This window comes from Trichophyton benhamiae, assembly GCF_000151125.1.
Source record: "Trichophyton benhamiae CBS 112371 chromosome Unknown contig01206.0, whole genome shotgun sequence".
Taxonomy (NCBI): Eukaryota; Fungi; Ascomycota; class Eurotiomycetes; order Onygenales; family Arthrodermataceae; genus Trichophyton; species Trichophyton benhamiae.
In genome coordinates, this window is record NW_003315084.1 from 159027 (window position 1) to 177462 (window position 18436).

Consider the following 18436-nt stretch of genomic DNA (forward strand, 5'->3'; position numbering starts at 1 on the left):
GTAATACCCAAGTACAATAAAACAAAATGGCAGATTTACCCCCTCCAACAGATTCCCTTGGTACGCATCAAGCTGTCTGTCCAGTCCGCACCAGCGAATTCACAATCATGATATGCTAATACATAGCACATATTAGAATGGGACAAACTAGGCCTAACGCCTATGGATGGTATGTTCAGACTGTGAAGTCATGGAAAGTACACTATGTGAGGATATTTAAATCGCATAACACTAAGATATCTTGGTTTTGTGTAGTGAATGGCCATGTCGAATCTGACTACTTCGTCAACACGAACAGGTGGTCTGAACCTCGATTTATCCAAGATCCTTTTCTCAGAATCCACGGTCTTGCACCTGGTCTCAATTATGGTAGGAGCAATTTAATCCAGAAGGAGAAGAGAAGCTGACTCTCTCGAAGGACAGCAAGCGTTCGAGGGAATGAAAGGCATGTCAACCATCTCCTTACCTTTATGTGGAAGTGTTGGAGCTAACTAGATATGACTCCAGCCTATCGCGATCCTAAAGGACTGATTCAAGTATTTCGTCCTAAAGAGCATGCGGCTCGCTTATCGCTCTCTTGCTCTACGATTGCAATTCCGCCTATTCCAGAGGACATTTTTCTGCGTGGAGTCAATCTCGCCGCCGTAAAGAACGCTGAATATGTTCCACCTCACAACACGGATGCTGCGTTATACATACGGCCCCTTGTCTTCGGGTCAGATGCATTCTTCGCAGTCTCGGCTGGAACTGGATACAAGTTCTGTATCTATGTACAGCCATATAAAGCCTATCACGGTGTTCATCCTCTCCCGGCATTAATCTTGGAGGATTTTGACAGAGCGGCGCCCAAAGGGGTGGGTCATGTGAAGGTCGGCGGCAACTATGCACCTGTATTGAAATGGAGCGATCAGGCTCGCGCTGAAGGCTTCTTTATGACACTTCACCTTGACAGCCGTGATAATTCGGAGATTGATGAGTTTAGCACCTCCGCCTTTATTGGCTTGAAACAGAACGGCAGTTCATATACCCTTGTCTCACCGAATAGTCGCTCGATCTTGAAGAGTGTCACTAGTACCAGCTGTATAGAGCTCGCCAAATCTTTTGGATGGAACGTAGAGATCCGCCCTGTAAGTGGATGTACAGTGAATATCCCTTGCCAGTCCAGAGAAAATAACAGGTATACAGGTCCCATATTCCGAGCTTCCTTATTTCACAGAGGTTCTTGCTGCTGGGACTGCAGCTATGATACTGCCTGTCAAATCAATCACTCGCAGGTCAACCGGGAATACTTTCGAATTTGCAGTCAACGGGCCAGGCGAGGGTTGTAAAAAACTGTCCAAGGCGCTTTTAGACGTCCAGAAGGGCATCGTGAAGTCCGATCTAGGTTGGCTATGGCAGGTCTCCCCCGTATCCAACGCGGAAACCACTTGATTAGGCGTTCATAAATGCTTTGATACAGGGTCGAATATGAGATAACGGCAGAAAATGATGGATGATGAAAGGGACCCCAGAACTGAGCCAACGAACCTAGGTAGCATGAATGGAGTGACGTAGTAACTAATGGGTTTAGCCTACTAACGCTGAAGAATTGTCAAATATGAAACCGTAGCGAATGGAATGAATGATGTTGATTAGCCACAGGAGGATTTACGTACGTAGCAATCAATTGGTAATGAAGATGAGCTTGCCAAGGAAGTGTTTATGTATATTAAACACGGAAGTCTCGGATAGGTTGGTCAGAGCTGACTAAGCTCACCACGCCAAAACTTTAATGGCTACTGGAGTATGCTGACTAAGCTGTAGTTAATTTCAACTGTCCCAACACAAATTTATCCTTCTCGAATTGACGTCGTGAATAAACATCTTCCTTTAGCCAATCTTATTCCTACCGAAAAATGAAAAAAAACGAAAGAAAGAAAGAAAAATAACTGCGAAAACATCGTCAGAGTACCCACTAAATTCTTAACAAACTCTTGAGAAAGCAGCTATGACCTCATTTTAATTAACAGCAAGGATTATACCCATTCCTGGCTGCTGGAGTGCGAGATGGAGCATTGCCCTTTTAACCCCTGAAGGCTGCAATGCAATGCAATGCATGGCCTGATCCAACAAAGGTCCTAGCCATACATCCTTTATTTGACCCACTGCAAAGAGGAATAAACCCAGAGTTGCCTAGGAGTACGGAGAACGGAGCACCAAATTATATCCGGTGCAGGGAGTAGCGAGAGAAGAATGTTCACACCCTTCCTCCTTCCCCGTTTATTTTTATTTTTATTTTCCATTTTTATTTTATTTTATTATCTTTCTTTTCTTTTTCTTTTCTCTTTTTCGTCCCTTTTTTAAAGTCCCGTTACCTGATTGTCCGATATCCAGAGCACCAGTATATAGTGGCCACTGAATACTACCGGCAAGAGCTGATATCCCTGTTGGTTGGCCCACCTATTCCACCTATCAGTTTGCAAGTCTGAATACAACGGTACCATGACGGTTATGAAAGGAGAGTTAGATAGGGGCTCTAGATAAGTAGCTGTTGTTAAGTCTACAGCTATGTGATGCAATATGTATATTGCTTCTAACAGAAACAAGTGAAGAATTTGTCACCATAAGAAGATTCTGGGTGGTCTACCGATTGAGAAAACCGCGAGAGTGATTACCATGGCAGGTCATGCCAACGACCAGCGGAAGCTGGCTCATACACTGCTAGTTGAGCTTATGGCGTGAGTGATTTCTCTTCCATACGATCACCTAGTTCTGGTTCAAGTATTTTAATTTAAAATTAGATATCAATTTGCATCCCCAGTGCGGTGGATTGAAACACAGGATGTCATTCTTACAGACAGAGTGTGCAACAATATTATAGAGGTTGGACCTACAAACACCCTTATAGGAATGTTCCAACGAACCATAAAGGGTTCATATGAGACTCAGGACTGCATCCTTTGCCCAACACGGCAGCTTCTTAATTCTGAAAGGGATACACAAAAAATCTACTACGAATCTATTCTGGATACTTCTATACCAATGGAAGAACCTGAAGATAAGGTAGCAAGTACAGAATTGAAAGCAAGAGATTTAAATACTACAGCACCGCTCGCTACTGACAAATTAGCCGTTGATGAAGGTATATTACCTGCATCCTGCATAAATGTCGCAAACGATATAGACGATCGACCTATTGAAGCACGGGAGATTCTGATCGCTATTGTTTCCAAGGCTCTTAAAAAGCCAGCACCAGATATAGATGTTTCAAAATCGCTTAAATTACTAGCAGGAGGCACGTTTAGACCCGCAGAAAATCGCATTTGACTGTAAATTATTGCTAACATCCACTCAGGACGCTCTACACTAGAGAATGAAATAGTCGGTGATCTCAGCACCGAATTTGGGCTCTTGCCTGATCGTGTTGAGGATATTCCCTTGACCGAATTGTGGAACACGGTGCAGTTAAACCACAAAGGAACCCTTGGCAAAATATCCACCGCCATGATCAATTCCATGTTCACTTCGAAAATGCCAGGTGCTTTTACTTCTGCTGTGGCTAGGGAGAGACTATTGGTACAATGGATGCTGCAGCATGGCAGGCAGAATTCTTGTTTGGTACTAGCCACAACAATGCAGCCAACCACGCGAATCTCAGCTGAACAAGAAGCAACTAGATTTATCGACCGAGTAGCTGAAGAATACGCACTAAGGGAAGGAATTATCCTTAGGAGAGACACTTCAACAGAAAATAAAAATACCTCAAGTGTCATGGTTGATGCCGAAGCCTTGCGAGTATTATCTGAGTCACAGCAGTCACTGTCTAGAAAGCTTCTCAAAGTCTATGCTTCACATCTTGAACAGGATTGTGATTTTGATCGAACCCTCGTTGATGACGCTCAGGAAGCGGCTGCGAGAAAACTACAGACTGAAATAGACCTTTGGGTTGCGGAACATGGCCAAGAATACGCAGATGGTATTCGCCCGAAGTTCGACCCTCGTAAAATCCGAGTTTACGATTCATCGTGGGCGTGGGCCCGACAAAGTCTGCTTGAGCTTATGATCTTTGCACAGTCAGTTAAACAAGGGCGTCTATTTCTTGATCCAGAATCACTTATCCAGAGGTGTAATTTCATTGCCAATGCCGCGGAAGAAGAAATATTGCCTATTCTCGAAAGAGCCATAGCTGATTTCTCTAAACATCCTCAACTTGGACATATTTTCCGAAGGCTGGAACAAACATGCCGAAGCAGACTAGGCCTGGGGCCTGTTTACCAGAATACCCCAAAGAACCTTGGTCCTTACACTATAGTTACCCATGATGGAAGCTTGCAATATGCTGAAAAGGAGCGGAAAGAGTCATTTCGTTTTGCTGGCCTGGCTACTCAACCTAATACTGCTGGCGAACCCTATATCCACGTTAAAGAAATGCTGCCTCATGGATGGACCTATAGTCAGGAGTTAACTAGTCATCTTTACGATGCCCTCGATTTGGTTGAAAGTCAAGGCGAATCATTTAGCGGCCAAACCGTCCTGGTGACGGGTGCTGGGATCGGTTCTATTGGCGCTTCCATCATCTGCTATTTTCTTCAGGGAGGTGCAAGAGTGGTGATGACAACTTCGTCATTTTCTCCAGAAGTCGCAAGGAAATATCAAGCTATCTATACTGAACATGGAGCTCGTGGTTCTCAGCTAATTGTTATCCCCTTCAACCAGGCTAGCAAGCAGGATGTGATATCCTTTGTTGAGTATATCTATGATACTAAGGGACTTGGGTTGGATATAGACTATCTGGTTCCATTTGCGGCGATCAGCGAAAGTAACAAGGAAATTGACTCAATTGACTCAAAGTCCGAACTCGCACATCGTATAATGTTGACGAACGTCCTCCGGCTGCTGGGATCCGTGAAAGCTATTAAGGAAAGATACAAGTATCTATCCAACCCAACACAGGTCTTACTACCTTTATCCCCCAACCATGGATCCTTCGGTGGTGATGGCTTGTACGGAGAATCAAAAATTGCACTTGAAACCCTATTCAACCGCTGGTACTCAGAGGACTGGCAGGAATATCTATCCATCTGTGGTGCTGTCATCGGGTGGACTCGAGGCACGGGTTTGATGAACCAAAATGATCTGGTAGCTGAAGGTATGGAGTCCTTAGGGCTGCGAACTTTCTCACAGGAAGAAATGGCACACGCTCTCGTTTGCCTCTGTACACCTGCCATAAACATGATCTGCCAGGAACAACCAATATACGTGGATCTGACCGGGGGGATGACTAGAGTGCAAAGTCTTGCTGAGCAACTTCGAAGTCTTCGCGAGGAGCTCAAAGGACGCAGTGATATCCAATCCGCACTTTTCACGGAGTTAAAGTTCGAGGAACAATGTATCGAAGGTGTGAAATTAGTGTCACCAGCAGAAATGAAGCCAGATACACTAGAGCAAAGAGCGCATGTACGGCCAGACTTTCCAAGGGTGCTTCAATACCACAAAGATATTTATCCACTTAGCGAAGATCTGGTGGATATGGTTGATCTCCAACGTGTGGTTGTCATCACTGGCTTTTCAGAGCTAGGCCCCTACGGAAACTCCAGAACTCGATGGGAAATGGAGGCACATGGAGAGTTTTCCCTTGAGGGTGTTGTCGAAATGGCCTGGCTGATGGGGCTTATCCGCTATACCACCGAAAGTATCGATGGGAAACCCTATTCAGGCTGGGTGGACTCGAAAAGCAAACAGCCTGTGGTAGAGTCAAAGATTAAGGAAATATATGAGGACTACATTCTTAATCATTCTGGTATTCGGCTAATCGAACCAGAGTTATGTAACGGTTACGATCCAAATAAGAAACAGTTCCTCCATGAGGTGATTATTCAAGAGAACCTAGAGCCTCTCTATGTTCCCGAATCCGTTGCCGAACAGATGCGGCTAGAGCATGGGGACTATGCCGACATTAGAAGATCTTCCAAGCCTGATATTTACTGTGTTCGGATTCTTAAAGGTGCAAGAATTTTTATCCCACGGGCTATGAAATTTAGTCACACTGTGGCCGGGCTTATTCCCACAGGTTGGGATGCTAGAACATATGGGATCCCAGAGGAAATCATCACGCAGGTTGACCGTGTTACTCTCTTTACATTGGTCTGCACTGTAGAAGCTCTTATATCAGCAGGAATCACAGATCCATACGAGTTATACCAATATATCCATGTCTCTGATGTAGCTACCTGCATCGGATCAGGGATTGGAGGGGTCTCTTCCCTAGGCAAGATGTTTAGCGGCCGCTTTATGGATAAAGATATACAGAAAGATATTCTACAGGAGACTTTTATCAATACAATCGGCGCCTGGGTAAATATGCTATTACTCTCTTCTAGTGGTCCAATTCGCACTCCGGTAGGAGCTTGCGCCACGGCAGTTGAGTCCTTAGAGCTTGGGTACGATACAATCATTGCCAGGAAAGCAAAATTCTGTCTCGTTGGTGGCTGCGATGATTTTAGTGGTGAGACGTCATATGAGTTTGCTAATATGAAGGCAACGAGCAACGCAACGGAAGAGTTCATGTGTGGCAGGGAGCCAGGAGAGATGTCAAGGCCTACAACAAGCACCCGCAACGGCTTTGTAGAATCACAAGGTTGTGGACTTCAGGTCCTTACTTCTGCGGAGTTGGCACTACAAATGGGCCTACCAATTCGAGGCATTGTTGCCTTTGCTAGTACATCTAGTGACAAAGCTGGGAGATCGCTCCCGGCACCGGGAAAAGGGGTATTGACAAACTCCAAGCACATTATGTCTACCGTACACCCTTCTCTTCCCAATATCAGTGGTCGAAAGAAGAAACTGGATACCCGTCGACAACAGATTGCTCTATCCCGTGATGCGTCATTGGCAGATTTACAAGCTGATATAGCCTCGGCTGTTACTTCTGACGTTAAGATCAACCATCAAAAACGAAAACAACTCATCCTAGAAGAATTTGAAAAGGAGACTAGAGAAGCCCGATATGCTCTGGGCAATGACTTCTGGCGTAACAACCCATATATTGCTCCGCTTGCAGGAGCTCTGGCCGTATGGGGATTGACCATCAATGATCTTGGTGTTGCTTCCTTTCACGGGACTTCCACTGTTTTGAATGACAAGAACGAATCCGCTGTTATCCAAAAGCAACTTGAGGCTCTAGGTCGGCAAAAAGGAAACCCCATTCTCAGTGTATTCCAAAAATACCTAACTGGCCATTCCAAAGGCGCAGCTGGTGCGTGGATGGTGAACGGTGCGCTGCAGATGCTAGATACAGGGCTGGTTCCTGGAAACCGAAATGCAGATAACATCGATCGTGCTTTAAAGGAGTTTGATCTTATTGCCTATCTCCAGAAGGGCCTTCAAGTGGACGAGATAAAAGCTGTATCAATAACCTCCTTTGGATTTGGGCAAAAGGGAGCTCAAGCTATCTGTGTGCATCCTAAGTATTTGTTTGCTACCATCAGACAAGAAGCATACGAACAATACATGGACCGCCGGATAGCTCGACAGAAAAAGGCCGATGCCTATTTCTACCAAGGCATGAATTCTAACACATTATTCAGAGCTAAATCTGCACCTCCATTCTCACTATTGGAAGAAGAAGAGACTTTCCTCAACCCAACTGTTAGATTTCCGAAATAATGTCCATTTCACGGGGAGGTTTGAATGGGTTACGTGTGTACTCTTGAGGGTTTACCATTGTTGCAACTAGTTAGTTATAGGAGTTTAAAGTTAGGGCTAGTGGCTAGTCAGATTTCTAGAGAACCTGAATCAACTTCGTGACGAATGTTCTAATGTTTTACCGCTGGGCTGTGATCATTTTGAGCTTATCGGTCGTATCATGCATGAACAAATGGCTTCACCAGAGACATTGTCTACCTAACTATAGCAATACGAAAAGCCAAAATTGGTAACTAGGCATTTGTGGGGTGGTGAAAACATCTATTTCTTCCTCTTTGAAATAACCGTGCCATCGGTATTTCCAAAGTAGGCCGCAACAGGTTTCTGTCCTCCTACTCTTCCGTTGGCCTGAGCTTGGGGACCGTTAGGTCCGCAGAATAAACCGACTTCCAACACACCAGTTATGGCATTGATAGCATTGGCCAAGGCTTCTACCTCCCAGACACCACCCTCTGCCTTCTTTCCTGCAGTGATATCAGAAGGCAAAAGCAGAGCTGGGAACGGCGCATCGACGATAAGGAATCCCTGATCAGTCTTTAATGGGCCAGCCTTTCCGACCGGATCCTGTCTTAGAATAGGGTTGGGGCTCCCCAAAACCTTCAACTCATCCATCACCCGGCGAGCAGCCAAAGGCGCGACCTCAATTGGGATTGATGGCCAGGACGTGAGAAGACGACTTTGATTTTTGCGCCAATCTATCGGATATAGGGTTAGCTCTATGAAGGACCTCTCTCTTACTCATTTAGGGTCAAGTACCAGCAACGCAGATAAACTCTTTTGCCTGAAGAGCGACCAGTTTCTCCTGGAAGAGGCACGCTCCACCACCCTTGATGCAGTTCAAGTCGTCATCCACCTCATCAGCCCCATCAAACGCAGCATCCAGGACGGTCCCTTCTGGAAGAGCATCAAATGCAATAGCCGTAAGACCAGCATTAACGATCAGTTGATTAGACTGGTATCCGGTGGGCACAAAGCTGGTGGCTGAAGTATCGATCCCAAGTGCCTTTATAGCCTCCACAACATAGACTATGGTAGTTCCACTCCCAATACCGATGAACTTCGCATCTTTTGGATAGTGGTTTTTCACTGCCTCTGTAGCAGCGGCCCTTTTTGCGGCTTCTATGTCTGCCATTTTATGTGCTAGTGTCGGTCCCTCTATGGACAAGCGGCGAAGTTGTAGGTAGGGTGATCGGGAGTATATCCTCGTATACACAGCGTCGGGAAGCGAGGGTTTGTTTCTCAATAAAGAGGATTTCGTACCGTATAAAGAACTCACGCACAAAGAAGGAGAGGTGCGGGAAATCTTTGTCCTAGAAGCCAACTGTTAATTCATCTGACTAAACGTCAAGAATTTTGTGGAGAAAAAAGGGCGCTCTCGGGATGTCAAGGAATGTTCTCCACCTGGCTGAACGCAGTATAGAAGAAGATGAAGCGCGATTCCAGATGTATTATTGAAATTTCACTTTAGAGTAAAGCTCAAAGAGTAGAAACTAGGTGTATCAAATTTGGACTGACAAGGCCAGGAACTAATATGGGATCTCACTGTAGTCTTTTGTATCTTGGAGCAAAGGGTGCAGTCAGTCACAAGGGGGGAAGGCAAACAAGTCAGCCCACGTAGACACTTACAGAAAGCTCCTCGACGCTGAAATAGATGTCATAGATCTAGATGTATCCAGACGGTCTGTAATATTCACCTCTTCTAGATGAGGGGTCTTTTGGGCTCTCGTATTCTGTTAGCTGCTGCCTTCAGCTACTGGCAGTGCATCAGACCAAGGATTGACCGGGTAGAACCTAGTTTCTAATGATGCCCTCTCATGTATCGCAACAAGCGAGACAAATCGTAACGCATCAACCCACCTTTTCAATCCGACGAAGCCACCGAGGCTGCGTTTCCTCTGGCCAGGAGGTTGACTTTGCCGTTAACAATGTCAAAACTTTAATTCTTTATCGATAAGCAATTAGCTGACAAACAAGCTTTTCTATGTCGTCACGTGATAAATTTGCGATTATATAAGCAAGTAAGCTGTTTACGCGGGGCAAAAAGAAGAAGCAGGACGACGACGACGACGTTGAGGAAGAAGGGAAGAAGAGACGGAGCGCTCTTATATGTCTGCTTAACTGTCCCAAGGACGGCGAGACGGTATCTCGGAGCTTCACGCCGCCCATCTCGGCCCGTCGAAACGCTCGAAATAAATTGAACCATGGCCTCGCATGCCGCCCCAACCGCTAAGGAGAGGAAGTACGACCGCCAGCTGCGACTCTGGGCTGCCAGCGGCCAGCAAGCCCTAGAGTCTTCTCGAGTACTTCTCATAAACTCCGATGGCCCAGTGGATAGTGATGGCTCGGAATTGACTGGTGTCGTGGGCGTTGAGACTCTGAAGAATCTCGTGCTGCCTGGGATAGGTGGCTTCACGATTGTTGATCCTGCAACCGTCTCTGAGGTTGATCTAGGCGTGAACTTCTTTCTATCTGAGGACAGCCTCGGTAAATCCAGGGCTGAAGAGACATGTAAATATCTTCGGGAACTTAATGAAGATGTTGATGGGCAAGCGTATACAATGGTATTGTCTACAGTTTCACCTCCTCTTTCTGCCAGACATCCTAACGCTAAGCACGATATAGACCATTTTAGATATTCTCGAAGATGAAGACTTTCTTCCCCAGCACCAGCTTGTCATTGTTTCCGGGCCAATAAGGCAGTCTGTCCTTCGAACCATATCACAAACTACAAGGCGGCTGGATATACCCCTAATCTACACACATTCAGTAGGGTTTTATGCGTCCTTTTCGCTGCAGCTACCATCCGCTTTCCCCGTAGTCGAGACACACCCTGATGCCAGCTCCACCGAAGACCTTCGTTTAACAAATCCATGGCCGGAACTTGCGGCTGTAGCAAGCAAGGCAGAGAACCTGGATAGTATGGACGACCACCAGCATGGACATGTTCCTTATTTGATACTTTTGCTACACTTCCTTGAGAAGTGGAAGGTCAGCCATAACGGCCTGTACCCTCAGAACTACCGGGAAAAGTCCGAGTTTAGGGACATGGTTAGATCTCATGCTAGAACTAATAATCCTGAAGGAGGCGAAGAAAACTTCGACGAGGCTGTGGCGGCTGTCCTAAAGAGTATTGGTCCCTATTCCTTAAGTAGTGACTTGCGCAATGCCTTTGATATGGACGAGTGCTCGCAGTTAACAACTAGATCACCCAATTTCTGGGTGATAGCAGCTGCAGTCAAAGAATTTTATGAAACACATTCAGTTCTGCCTTTGTCCGGGTCACTACCGGACATGAAGGCGCAGTCGTCAGATTATATCTGGTTACAAAACATATATAAGTCAAAAGCACGAAGTGATGCAGCTGAAGTGCTTGCCACTGTTCGGAATCTTGAATGCAAGCTACGTGCCGGCCAGGAGAGGGTGCCGATATCAGAAAAGGAGATTGACACTTTCTGCAAGAACGCAGCTCATATCAAAGTGATTAGGGGCAACGAGATTCCAATATTATCGCCTGTGCCCTCAGAAGGAATTTCACAGCGGACAGTGAAGGTTATTAAGGGTAGCCTGCAAAACCCTGATTCTCTCATTCCCATTTTCATTGCACTGAGTACTCTTGACGGCCTAGTGACGGAATTCAGAGAGACAGGCTGTGTAGGAATGACGGAGGAACGATCGTACATTGATAAAACCGACAACTGGACCGCAATGCTCTCGAAAGTTCTAGCTAGTCTAAACCAGGAGGAAAATGGCATGGATGAAAGTGAAAGCGAGATTAGGTCCCGGATCGAGTCGGCCATATCGGAAGTACGGCGAGCGGGGATTGGAGAACTGCATAATATCTCAGCCATGGCAGGTGGGTGCATAGCTCAGGAGGCCCTCAAAGTGCTCACAAGACAGTATGTGCCCCTTGACAATACCTTTATCCTAGATGGGGTAAGGTCTCGGGGTGAGATGTTTAGATTATGAGGTATGTAGGGTAGCAGGTGCATTAAGATGATGCACATGACGGGCAGCTTCATTTCTGGTAGGATAAGGATTTATTCTAGTTCTAAAAACAAAGAAATTGAGGGTTTTTAATATCGCAGAGCAGAAGATATAACGTGTATCATTTGCATCGAAGAACTATGCAACTGTGGCATTACCATATATGCTAAATAGGGCGAAGTAAATAATGGCACAAGCGGGCGACTGCTGTCCATTTAGGTATGTCGTTACTATTATACAAGATGAAGGAAAATGGGTATATAGAAAGAGACAAAATGTCGTTATAAAACTCCAACGAGGCCACCAAAAATAAGTGCAGTACTTATCCCTAGAACAAATGTGGTGTTGATACCAGTGGATATCCGTACTGCAAGACTCTGACTGGAAGGAGAGCCGTCCCTGGTGCCTGTTGGTCTAGGAGATATGGTATGGCCCTCACTGTCGGTTCGCGGACCCTCGCTGTCTCCTCTGTCCGTAGGATTAGCCGTACCTGATACGAGTGGTGGTGACTTCATAGGATCTGCACCGAGGTGGAAAGTAGTGTCGAGGTAGATTACCTCTGAAGGGTTTACAGTAAAAGTATGGCCATCAACCGCAAATGTGGTCGGGTTAGTATTGCTAGTAATAGTAGTGCGTGATGGCCCGTTTCCAAGGGTGATGGAGTCAGTCTCCTGGATAGTGATAGGGATCCCACCCAGGTTGAACATGGTTCTGGTAGGGACTGAATGGGAGTGGCCTGCAGTTTCTGAGGTGATAGGCCCCGGATCAACCGGCATGGAGCTACCGGGAGGCTGAGAAAGCGTTGTTTGTGGAGAGGCTTGAGAGCTCCCTTGGCTACCTCCTTGCTGACCATTTGGAGTACCGCTCTGAGGTCTTCCTTGACTGTTTTCTGGACGGCCTTCCGGGCTGTTACCTTGGCTGGCTGAGGTAGTAGTTCCCTGAGAACCGCTGTGAGGTTCGTCTGGGGAGCCAGAATCCGACTTTGATTTACCGGACGGCCGAGAAGCACTCGAGTCGTCAGTTGGCGAGGCTGTAGGGGGTATATTCTGACCTGCTGCGCTTCCTGAGCTGGTATCTTGGAATGATGGCGGCGGTTCGGCGGACGGGACGCCCATGATGGTGGTCTTCTTGGTGACGCTGACAGTCGATATTAGAGGTGCGAGAGAAGGGAAAAGGCCCATTTTACAGCGTGTGGGAGGACAACTGTAAGTGGAGCATGGCGGAGGAGGGGTGACAAGCGTAGGAGGGCCCATGGGCGCTGTATCTATTGGCTTCATCGTGTGCACTTCGGTGATAGTTGTGTACACAGTCTGCGGAGGCTTCGTGGCATAGAACAGGTCCCCTGTACACTCCACAGGGAGCATTGGCACGTAGGTTACGGGACAATGGCATGACTCGATGTTCGGAGGCCATAACGACGGGCTCGGAGGAGCCTCTGCTGGTGTCAGTGAGGTGTTGATGTTGTTGTATGGAGGTGGAGGTGCCGGCGCGGAAGATCCGAATATCTCTGAGACGATCTCGCGGACTACAATCCTGCCTGCAACAACAAACCGCCAACGTCAGTTAACCAACCCATCAGTTCTTGATACACTCGATCAGAAGAAAATACCGTCGTGGTAGTGCCAGGGGTATCCAACGGTTGTGGAGGAGCCCATCAAGGCCAGGAGGAATGGTATTTTCTTCATTGTTCTTGTTCCAGTTTCCTAGCTGCGGTCGAAGATGAGAGCATCGCTAACTGTCAAAATCCAGTACAGCACCAACTGGAAGAGAAATAAATGCTTGCTCTCTTGAAAGCTGAAGGAATCAAACGTTCTTGAACATCAACATGTCTGGAACGGAAAATAAGGACTACGCCACAGTTGATTGACGCTTAAAAAGAAAATACCGGGCCAGTGTGAATAGGAACTAGTTGACGAAGGCTGTGAAGAGAAAAAGCAACGACAAGGAGAGCCAGCAAAGGGGGGAAGACAGAGAGAGAAAGGGCAAGGGAAAAATAGAGAGAGAGGAAGGGTTTCAGCGATGACGGCTGAGAGCTGAAGGACGAACGAGTTATGGCTTTGGCCAGGGCGGATATAGACCGTCGTTGACTATGCTGTTCAGCAGATGAAAAGATGAAATTCCGCGATGATATCGGCCCCAACTGACTAGTGAATACGGGACCAGCTAAAAGAAGAGAGGCCTTGCTGAGGCTGAGGTCTAAAAAGAGAGAAGAGCTTGTGTTTTCTCTCTCCTTTCAAGGAGGCAGAGCACCCATATAGATTGCTTCTTCGGCCCTGAAGAAAAGAGGCAGTTCCAGCTTATGGCTTGCTACCTCCAATTGGGCGAGACTTTGGCACAGCAGCGCATAGCATGGTCCTCCCCTGGTCATCTCTAAGCGAATGGCGGGTAATTACACAGCACGGAACGATGGCCAACATCATGCCCATTTCGTTTTGAGTCCAGGGTCAGCTTTTCCATGAGGCATATGTTTAAATATCCTTGTACGGAGGACTTTTTTCTTATGCCGGGGAGAACATCGCTTGTCTTTTTTTTTTTAAAAAAAAAAAGACTGAATGATGGGATGAAGTGATCATCGGCATCGACACTGGGTCGGCCCGATGCCATGTTTTTTGTTATACGGGAAATCATCTGCAATACTCCGTACGGGAGGTCCCTGGACAGGCTTCCTTGCCACCCGCTATTGAAATGCGAGAGAAGAAAGGAAGCAGGAGAGGCTGATGCTGATGCTGCTGATGTGGAACAAGTGTGCCCGCACTTCCATCATGCCGATTCTATACTCCTGCCAGGCGGGCGAGGTGGTGTGAGATCCGGCTACCGTCGCAGAGGACTCCTCCCGGTTGTCACTTATGGGTAAGCACTTTCTGGGGAACCCTGTGCGGTTATGCAGCTGCCCCTCTACGCAGGTATGAACCGGCTCGAAAAAGTTGGATGCCGCAGCAGACATCAAATGCGCACTTTGACGATAACAGCTCCCGCTGGAATCTACATCTTGATAAATCTACATCTTGATAAGCATCCTGGCGAGACCGCCAATACACGTATTCGTGCACTAGTTGTGAGTCAAGGCGAAGGAATCTTTAAGCTTGAAACAATGCTGGCGGCGCCACCACTAAATCGCACTATTGTGGAGGCTTACCAGGCCAGTTGACAATGAGTATCACGAAGTGTACAGGGCCTTAACGCTTTGGTACGTCCTGCAAGAGCGAGTCTGAGTGTGGACTCCGTATGAGTGCAAAGATGCCATCTGGCCCATCGCCAGAGGGCGAAGAGACGATCTCCCAAGCGTATTTTTATACACGTTTGACGGTCTCGGTAACCTCGGGGTTCAAGGTTTTTCGAGCCCTTGTTCGTGGTTTCTCACTAGTCGAAATGGCTTGTACGCCGAACCCATATCCTGGTACATACCCTCTGCCCCTTGAAAGAAGAGGACGAAGATACGAAGTCCAGAGCAGAGGAAGAGAAACGCCCAGCTTAGAAAAATAATGGATGACAGAAACGGTTCATTGCTTTTTCTGGCCTTCTTCCTCAAAAATGCCATTCTTTTTTCTCTGGGGAACTTCTTTCTTTTCCTTTTAGCAGGACCATGATGGAGTCGTGGACCAGGGCTGCCATCGTCTCGTTATTTTTATTCTCAAATATGTCTTCCCTCCAGCTACGGCGCAACGTCGACCTCTCCTGGTAATGCCTAGGCTCGACCAGGTGCGCCGACCATGCGCATGAGTCCTCTTGTCTTTGTTGGCCGCCGCGATCCCCTACGGAGTGTTCCTGGGCGGAATTTTGGGCTGGCCGTTATAGTCTTCATATTATCCAGCCTCGAATTTGCCGTCGCTGCGTCTTCTCCGACCCCGTTGAGCGTTACTCCTAGCTCAAACTGGTATGCTTCAGCTCTGTCTTACCGATGTGTAGTATAAGCTGCTTGGTTCTAACATTTTTTTTTATTGATCTAGGATCGGATATGATGGCTCCTGGAGCTCGTACGTTGCTGTGAACCTGATCCTAGGAGCAAATGAAGGCTATCGGCTAACCGAGTTCTATTATTTCTAGGCTATCTATCCGGGTTGGAACACCGTCACAATGGTTACAGGTGATACCGAACACAGTCTCGTCAGAGACTTGGGTTATTGGACGTGGTGGATGTGATGCCAGTATGTTATTCTATCGACTGTATCCGTACGAGAGTGGTTGCGCCGGTGAGATGTGCACTTTTAACATGGTCATGTAGCCATGAGATGCCGAAAAGAACGCGGTGGTCTGTTCTTCGCAAATGCTTCCTCGACCTGGTCGCATGTTGGGCTGTATGAGCTCGGGAGTAATCTCCAGCTTGGTGATGCCGGCTACGGCGACTACGGTTACGATCTTATCGGTCTCAACAACGATGTTTCTGTCTCGGATCAAGTTATTAGCATGATCACTACAGTCAAATGGTGGATCGGTTCGATAGGACTTGGCGTCACAGACACGAATTTCACAGACGAGAATAAACTGTCTCTCTTGAGCAGCCTGGTACAGAACATGAGCATAGTGCCTAGCCATAGCTATGGCTATACTGCTGGCGCCTTTTATCGTACGTTATTAAACTATGTTACCTCGTCGGAACTTTCGAGCTGACATTTTCCGGGGATTAGAGATGAAAGGTGTACCAACATCTCTTACTTTTGGAGGGTTTGACAGGAGCAGATTCATTCCCAACGAGGTTTCCTTCTTTTTGTCTCCAGACAATTTGCCTGCCGTTACCATAAAGTCCGTCAAGGTTAAGACTGGCCCGATATCGAATTCAAACTCGTTGGCTGGCGATTTGGCCATCGATCTATCCTCTAGCGGGACTTTTGTAATAGACTCATCTACACCTTTTCTGTGGTTTCCTGAGCAGATTTGTGATTCACTTGCCGGGAAGCTCGGCTTGATTTATAACAATACCCTGGACCTCTATACATACGGGCCCAACATCTCTACCTACGATGCTATCGCTGGATCAAACATCTCTTTTACCTTCACTTTATCCGATCTCCCAGATTCGTCAAAGTCCGTGAACATAACGCTACCTTTCGCTGCCTTTGATCACAAACTTACATACCCTTATCCTGGCCTTGATCAGAATCAAAACAGCGAGGGCCTCCGTTACTTTCCACTTAGGCGGACGACCGACCCAAAGAAACTTACAATCGGTAGAGTGTTTCTCCAAGAAGCATATCTAACAGTCGACTACGAACGCCGTAACTTTTCCATTTCCCAGGCTACTTTCAACCCTGATTCCGGAATTAGCATGGACCTTGTGGCCATTACTTCCCCTCCAGACAGTACGTTCCCTAGCGGACACGGTGTCACAGCGGATCGGAAAATTCCCAAAGCTGCTATAGTAGGCGTTACTCTCGGCGTTTGTGCGGCAGTCGTAATCGTCTCCTTGATCGTACTCTGGTTCCACAGAAAACGGCGGTCCCGGGAGTTATCCATAAGCGAAAAAGAAGAGAATCCACCCAGATTTAAATTTCTTTGGAAATTCTGGCGCAGACCTGTTTCTCCCTCTATGCCAGCAGAGTTAGTTGCTGATAAACACCATCCCGTTGAAGCAGATAACGCTGCCATCCGCTACGAACTACCGGCAGCCACTCCTGTTGAATTACCAGCGACTGAGATATCCGGTCACCGGTACGGATATTTGCAGAAGGCTCACGACTTGGGCACGGAAGGAAACGAACCACCACCTCCACCTCTTATCCAGTATCATCACTTAACGACCAATCCTTCAGAACAGGACCTCGTTAGCCCTATAGGACCAGGTTCGACCCTTGGCGCCTCAGAACTAAACAATAGTCTCGGCATCCCGTCTCCCATTGCCACATCTACTAATTCCACATCCCTATCACATCAAAGACCCGATTCATCACCTTCACTGCTCACGTCATGTCAGCACGCTTTAGAGCCGCCAAATACCAGTACTTCTACTAGTGCGACCCTCGACTCCCAGCCCCAGGGTGAACCCAAACCGGATCTCACTAGGAAATTCAGCTGGGAGAAATAAATTATTCCCCGAAGTATACCTAATGACTTTTCTGCATTATCACTCCCGCCTCTTCCTCTATTTGTCTGGTCCTTAGAATTTTTGCATTACTTGTAAATAATTCGCACATACCCTGCATATTTTCCTTCCTATTCTATGCATCGAGGTCTCTGTATCATGAGCCCTGTTTCTTATTTTCGTTTATTTAGCGGTTTTGCATGTATCGGTATTCATTTCAAGCTAGCTCTTGCTTCCTTGCACGGGACCTTTCCCTTTTTTGATAGTAGTCTATGCTCTCATACATAACAATCTAAGGAATTTTTAGTCACCAGTTAGCTTTATAATTGACTTACTAACTAAGATGCTATGTCAATACTGCTCCAGAACTTCAATGTATAGTAGGCAATCGTGTCTAATTATCTGGCTTGCATCAAAGGGGGTATAGATCCATGCTGACCGAAGATGTCGGTTCATTCGCCATAACACGCTAACCTTATTTGGTGTAGTTCCAGGGGCTCGGCTGTATGCTTAGTCAGGAATCAACACGTGACAAAGATGGCGCGCGGGCCCGCAGCTGCTTCTTCCTACTTCCTACTTCCGACTTCCAATACAGCGTTTTTGAAGGGCAAAAGACAAGCAAAAGACAAGCAAAAGAAAAGAAAAGAAAGCAGACGAAGAAGAGAAGACCGAAAGAAGCAGCTTGGACAGATTCACAATTCACAGGGTCGAGTCGCTGCCTGGAGCCACTAAATTTTACGTGACTTACTCTGC

The 18436-nt window shown here is 46.9% G+C and overlaps 7 protein-coding genes across 7 annotated transcripts; 4 read left to right on the forward strand and 3 right to left on the reverse strand.

Annotated features, from left to right (window-relative positions):
• Positions 1 to 26: 26 nt before the first annotated feature.
• On the forward strand, positions 27 to 1431 carry ARB_02756 (uncharacterized protein; the record flags this gene model as incomplete). Its single annotated transcript, XM_003010978.1, has 4 exons — positions 27 to 60; positions 256 to 369; positions 496 to 1127; positions 1186 to 1431. The coding sequence occupies 4 exons, from the start codon at positions 27 to 29 to the stop codon at positions 1429 to 1431; spliced, it is 1026 nt and encodes a 341-aa protein (XP_003011024.1).
• A 1224-nt stretch (positions 1432 to 2655) lies between these two features.
• Positions 2656 to 7644, forward strand: ARB_02757 (uncharacterized protein; the record flags this gene model as incomplete). Its single annotated transcript, XM_003010979.1, has 3 exons — positions 2656 to 2717; positions 2781 to 3274; positions 3350 to 7644. The coding sequence occupies 3 exons, from the start codon at positions 2656 to 2658 to the stop codon at positions 7642 to 7644; spliced, it is 4851 nt and encodes a 1616-aa protein (XP_003011025.1).
• A 300-nt stretch (positions 7645 to 7944) lies between these two features.
• ARB_02758 (uncharacterized protein) lies at positions 7945 to 8815 on the reverse strand (the record flags this gene model as incomplete). Its single annotated transcript, XM_003010980.1, has 2 exons — positions 7945 to 8378; positions 8440 to 8815. 2 exons carry the CDS (start codon positions 8813 to 8815, stop codon positions 7945 to 7947), a joined length of 810 nt encoding a protein of 269 aa, XP_003011026.1.
• Positions 8816 to 9884: 1069 nt separating this feature from the next.
• ARB_02759 (uncharacterized protein) lies at positions 9885 to 11782 on the forward strand (the record flags this gene model as incomplete). Its single annotated transcript, XM_003010981.1, has 3 exons — positions 9885 to 10244; positions 10306 to 11536; positions 11730 to 11782. 3 exons carry the CDS (start codon positions 9885 to 9887, stop codon positions 11780 to 11782), a joined length of 1644 nt encoding a protein of 547 aa, XP_003011027.1.
• A 166-nt stretch (positions 11783 to 11948) lies between these two features.
• Positions 11949 to 12848, reverse strand: ARB_02760 (uncharacterized protein; the record flags this gene model as incomplete). Its single annotated transcript, XM_003010982.1, has 1 exon — positions 11949 to 12848. The coding sequence occupies one exon, from the start codon at positions 12846 to 12848 to the stop codon at positions 11949 to 11951; it is 900 nt and encodes a 299-aa protein (XP_003011028.1).
• Positions 12849 to 13242: 394 nt separating this feature from the next.
• ARB_02761 (uncharacterized protein) lies at positions 13243 to 14271 on the reverse strand (the record flags this gene model as incomplete). Its single annotated transcript, XM_003010983.1, has 3 exons — positions 13243 to 13398; positions 13553 to 13863; positions 14061 to 14271. 3 exons carry the CDS (start codon positions 14269 to 14271, stop codon positions 13243 to 13245), a joined length of 678 nt encoding a protein of 225 aa, XP_003011029.1.
• A 1620-nt stretch (positions 14272 to 15891) lies between these two features.
• On the forward strand, positions 15892 to 17686 carry ARB_02762 (uncharacterized protein; the record flags this gene model as incomplete). Its single annotated transcript, XM_003010984.1, has 2 exons — positions 15892 to 16231; positions 16293 to 17686. The coding sequence occupies 2 exons, from the start codon at positions 15892 to 15894 to the stop codon at positions 17684 to 17686; spliced, it is 1734 nt and encodes a 577-aa protein (XP_003011030.1).
• Between the last annotated feature and the right edge of the window lie 750 nt (positions 17687 to 18436).